Genomic DNA, 5,921 nt, shown 5'->3' on the forward strand with positions numbered 1-5,921 from the left:
AGATAAACAAACTTAAAAATCGTGACAAACCTTACAGACCTACTAAACAGTTAATCAATCCAGCCTCCATGTGGAGATCGACCCTACTTCCACTAACTTCTGTTGGTAGATTTAGGAATTTATTATTGGTGTAGAAACGACACGCATCAAATTTTGGCGCCGTTGCCGGGGAGGCAACTGTTGTTTAATTGTTCTTTCTAGGCTTGTTTTAAGTCTCGAGGAATTCATTCCTTGAGACAGTTTTTATCTTTTCTCCTAGTATTGTCTTTGACAAGTACTTGAAAAGAAGTTTTCAGAGGGAAGTCTTGAGCACCTCTGTCAAAATGTCTACTATGTCAGATAGGGAGCAATGGGAAGCCCTAAATGCCAGGTTTACTAACCTGGAATGTAGACAATCTCTCAGAAGTCTGCCTAAGGTTAGACCAGTGCAAAAGGTAGATCTCTGCGAGAGATGTGGTGCCACGGGGCACGTAGCTGTTCTTTGCTTGGCAGATAGTGACCATGCCTATGCTTTTCAGCAGTATAGGCAAGGTAATTATTATTATTATGGCCATCAAGATGGGAATCCTTCCAATTTTATACCCCATCCTCTACAGCAAGAAGGCTATAATAAGCCTCCGTTCATTTGGCCACCGCAACAACAAGCTCTTTCCGTTGATAAACAAAAAGAGGAGATTGCTGAGTTGACCTCTTTGGTCAAGTCACTGGCATTACAAACACAAAAAATTATGCAAGTGGTTGAAGCTAAAGATGTCGCTATTGGAAGACTTGAGACCCAGTTAGCTCAAGTAATGGCTAACCAGAGTGTGAGACAACCTGAAGCGGTATATGCAGTTCACACAAGAAGTGGTTTTTCTTATGAAGAACCCGACATACCAAAGGAAAATGATGAAATTGATGATTCGGGTGTCAAAAACACCGTTTATAATGATGATACCTCATCTAACACCGTTCAACCACTCGATCGAGAGCCCTACAGAGCTCGATCGAGTGAGTTCCCAGAAGAATTGGTCGATCGAATGCCCACCATTATACGATCGAACACTAAGCGTACTGAGCAATCTGATCGAGTACCTTATACCACTCGATTGAAAGAATTTGAAGAGAAAGAAGATCGATCGAGTGATTCCACTTCTTGATCGAACATGGCGAGAGATATGATTATTGACTTATCGTCTAATGCTTTTTTTTAGGTGAAATGTGAGTATATTAATAATATCAAAAATAATCAACCATAATTACAAGGACTAGGTTTGAACCACCCTTGAGGCATTTCTAACACATAAAGCATATGCTTGCCTGCCAATCAATGGCAACATTGCTATCTATTTTGCACATTTTGCTACGAATTCTTCTTTGAATTAGCTGCTTCAGTTGATGGGCTATAATGTCAGCTCTCATTACATAAAGCTGGTGTCTCGCATTGTTTCTCTGAAACCCGATAGTATACCAGAATACATATTGAACAAACGCAAGAGCCTTCCATTGCAAGCTGTTCTTGTTTGCAGATAGTAATGCACTAAGGCTAGGAAATGGCTTACCAATCCATTCTGCAACACTTTCCTTCACATTACTGGTGAACTTGCACTCTGAAAAGAGATGTACAATTGTCTCAGGCTGATCCCCACACAAAATGCAGGCATCATCAGGGCATAAACCAAAAGTATGGAGTTTGGTTCTAATCTTTAGTCCATCTTGCATAATCATCCAAGAAATAAAAGAGTGTTTAGGTATATTCCAATTATTCCACACAAGACTAGACCACCAGATTTTGGGGTCTTGACCCATCACCGATCATAGCCACTTCGAATAGAGTATCCTTTGGTAGAAGGAGTCCAAGAATTGTCAGTAAAACCACTCTTAATCCTTTCCTTAACCTTACAAATTCTCTTCCAGGTCCATGTAGAATCATTACCAGGGATATAATCATGCCAGTCTGCCCCTTTTAAATACACATTTGCAACCCATTTTATCCAAAGCCTATCAGGTTTGGTGTAGAGCCAATTCACCAACTTCCCCACTGAGGCAGTGTTCCACATGTCTGCTTTTTTAATACCTAGGCCTCCTTCATCCTTAGGCAAGGTAACTCTATCCCATCGCACCAGTGGAACTCTGTGGAAGTCAGAAGAACTACTCCATAGAAAGTTCTTGCAGATAGCTTCTACTCTCTTAATAACACTCTTTGGTATAATAAACATGGCAGCCCAATAATTATAAAGAGTGTTTAGAACTGAATTTATAAGAACAACTCTTCCTGCATAGGAAAGCTTCTTGGCACCAAGACTACGAATTTTAGACACCATCTTTTCTATCAGGCTGTTACAATCTCTTTTATTCATCTTTCCTGGTTGTATGGGTACTCCTTAGTATCCGAAGGGCATTTTGCCTTCCTGGAAACCAGACACAGCAAGAATGTCATGCTGTAAATCTTCTTGCATCCCATTAAAGAAAATTTCTGACTTACTGTTATTCATGCTTAGGCCTGAAGCTTTAGAAAAGGAGGTGAAAGCTCTTAAAAGCAGGAGAATAGAAGGGGCATCCTCTTTACAAAACATCAATAAATCATCAGCAAACATAAGATGAGTGATCTTGAGACCCTTACAGAGAGGATGATAATGAAATGGCCATCTTGCTGTAGCAAACTTAATGAGTCTTGTCAAGTATTCCATACAGATCGTAAAAATGAGAGGAGACACAGGATCTCCTTGACGCAGACCTCTCATACCTTTGAAATACCCAAAATTATTACCATTCAAGACCAAAGTATAAGAGGTGGACTGAAGGCAGACCATAATTAAGCTAATAAAATGTCTAGGAAACTTCAGACCATTCACAATTTGCTCCACAAATTCCCATTCCACTGTATCATAGCCTTTTTGCAAGTCAATTTTAAATAGGCATCTGGGTGACACATTCTTTCTGGAGTATTGATGCACAATATCTTGACAAATAAGAACATTTTCAATTATGGACCTTCCTTGAACAAAGGCTCCCTGACATTCATGGATAATATCTGGAAGAACTTGAGCTAATATGTTGCAAAGTAGTTTAGAAATGATCTTGTACAGCATATTACAGCAGGCAATGGGCCTAAATTGCTTTACAGAGCTTGGTCTCTCACATTTAGGAATCGGGCAAATATTGGTTGCATTTATCTGGGTAAGTAATTGACCAGTTATAAAGAAGTCCTTTACTGCCTCAAAAACATCTTGACCAATCACACCCCAAGCATCTCGAAAGAAATCACTTGAAAAACCATCAGGTCCTGGGCTTTGTCTGTGGGAATAGAGAACACCACCTGTTTTACCTCCTCAAAACTCACTGGCTTGTTCAAAATCTCAGCATGAGCATCATTACAAACATTACCATAGTCCAAAACAGCAGCCCTCACAACCTCAGTGGACTTTTTACTTCCAAGTAGATCTTGATAATATTCCAAGATGGCATTTCTGAATGCTGCTACTATCAGAACAAGTATTTCTATGCTGGTCCTCAATTTGGATGACAGTGTTCCTCATGCATTTCTTTCTGATAATATCATGGAAATAATCTGAATTTGTGTCCCCCTCCTCTAGCCATTGAGCCTTTGCTTTCTGCTGGAGGAAGCTGTCTCTAACTTTAATTAATCTTCTAAGTTTTGCCATAACTACTATCTCCTGGCTAATAAGATCAGATCTAGTGGGATCCTCAATCAGCTGCAGCTGAATAGCATTAACGTTTTTCTCAGCCTCAACAGTTTGAAGTTCAATATCAGCATAACAGGTTTTGTTTAACTCCTTGAGAACAACTTTCAACTCCTTAAGCTTTTTCACAATACAGAACATCTTTGTGCCTAGGATATTTCTATCACAAACCTCCGTAACTTTAGGCAAAAAGTCTGCAGCCCCACTCCACATAGAGAAATATTTAAAACTTCTATTTTTCTTGACAGTTAAATTCTTGTTATAAACAACACAAGGAGTGTGATCTAACACTCCCTCAGGATGAAAGTGCCCAACCATTTCAGGAAACATAGTAGTCCAAGTTGAATTAATAAGAAAACGATCTAACCTACTATACTTCCTATGTGTATCATCCTGTTTGTTCGTCCAAGTAAAAAAAGCCCTTGTAGCCTGAATATCAACCATATCACAATTATTCATACAATCCACAAAAGCTTCCATGTCTTCAGGTTTAGTCTGACCCCCTAACCTTTCATCAGGGTTCAACACTGTGTTAAAATCTCCTGCAATAGCCCAAGGTTCAGTGCAGACAGTGGCATAGTTATTCAACCAGTTCCATAACCCAATCCTGTCTTTTCCTTCATTGAAAGCATATACCATAGTTAAGAAAAAGCATTTCGCATTAGCTTTGAATTGAATTTTAGCATGAATGAATTGAGGATCATAATGCAACACCTAGACATCAAAAAGATGAGGTTTCCAGAGCAACCACACCCTACCTCCCTTATGTGTATGACAATTAGTAGTAACACACTAACCATGAAACATATTGAGGGAAATATTACTCACATTAGCACCATTTATTTTAGTCTCAAGTAAACCAAAAAGGCCTACTGAATGATTATTCATAAAACATCTAACCAATTTCTGTTTATTTACACTATTAAGCCCTCTCACATTCCAGAATCCAATACTATTCATGAGAAACAGGTATATGAGGAGGGTCACCAGTTTGTGTCACCATATTCTGTTCTTTCTCAATTTCATCCAGATCAATGATGTCTTCCATATCACTGTCCTCAATTTCCTCATTCTGAATCTTAGATGGAGTAATACTCGGGAGCTCTGGATAGTCCTTGACTGACAATTCAGTATTGACCTTAGGGACCTGTCTCTAAACCATTTTACCACTTGGTTTTGACTGTTTTTTACTTTGAGATTTCCTACACTCAGTGGTTTCATGCCCCATGCCTTTACATTTTAAACAGATACTCGGTTTCCACTCATACTCCACCTTGATCTGCAATAAAGTGCCATGCTCATCCTTAAATTTCACACTAGTTGGAAATTTATGCCCTACATTCAGTTCAATCATGACTCTAGCATACCCCAATCTAGTTTTCTCCTCTGTGGCTTGATCAGTCTTGACAAAAGGGCCCACTAGACCAGCTATCTTAGGCAAGCACTTACCCCAAAACTTCAATGGTAACCCATACAATCTCATCCATGCTGGTACCACCTTTACCTCTTATTTTAAGAGATCTACATCACTTTGCCATGGTTTGACCACTAATAGTTTATTATCAAACATATGGTATCCAGCCCGTAAAACTGCCTCCTTATTCTTCATATCCTTAAACCGAACCAGGAATACACCATTTGGTAAAAAAGAAATCTTATCAATACCATACTTATTCCAAATTCGGTGGATAAATCCTTCCAACACCTCCCATGGAGGGTTGGCTCCTAACACAAAAATGATCACCGCTCGATTCCGTATTCTACTTCCTCCCGCACATCTTCTTTAGAAAATCAAGTATCCGTGACGTCACTTCTGTTGCTTGCTTCAAAACAGAGGGGACCTCTGTTTCAGACTGTTTTTCATTCTGAGTTTTTGAACCAGATTTCTTACCTCTTTGTGTGACCCACTGAGCATTCTCAGAGGATGTCTCTTCATCATCAAAAGACAATCCAGGGACACCATTAACAGCATGCATATGTTTTGTACATATCACATCCTCCTCCGATGGCCCATGTTTCCTTCTCTCAGTACGGCTAATACTCTTCGTTTTATTAGAAATAACACGTTTACCATTAGTAGATTACTTACTTCATGATTTCTTTGCAGAATTTCGAGCCATAATGAAGAGAAATCAAGCCCTAATTTTGGCTGCAAGTCGTCCTCAAAATCGTCTAATGCTAATGGAGGCGATAATGTAAAGAAAAAAAATGACCTGATCACTCCTGTTCCGGTCCCAT

General features: G+C 39.3%; 1 protein-coding gene across 1 annotated transcript; it reads right to left on the reverse strand.

Moving 5' to 3' along the window:
- Positions 1–1,275: 1,275 nt before the first annotated feature.
- On the reverse strand, positions 1,276–1,788 carry LOC141595201 (uncharacterized). The gene has a single exon (XM_074415172.1). It carries the CDS (start codon positions 1,786–1,788, stop codon positions 1,276–1,278), a length of 513 nt encoding a protein of 170 aa, XP_074271273.1.
- Between the last annotated feature and the right edge of the window lie 4,133 nt (positions 1,789–5,921).

The sequence above is a fragment of the Silene latifolia genome, chromosome 8, assembly GCF_048544455.1.
Source record: "Silene latifolia isolate original U9 population chromosome 8, ASM4854445v1, whole genome shotgun sequence".
In the NCBI taxonomy this organism is placed as follows: domain Eukaryota; kingdom Viridiplantae; phylum Streptophyta; class Magnoliopsida; order Caryophyllales; family Caryophyllaceae; genus Silene; species Silene latifolia.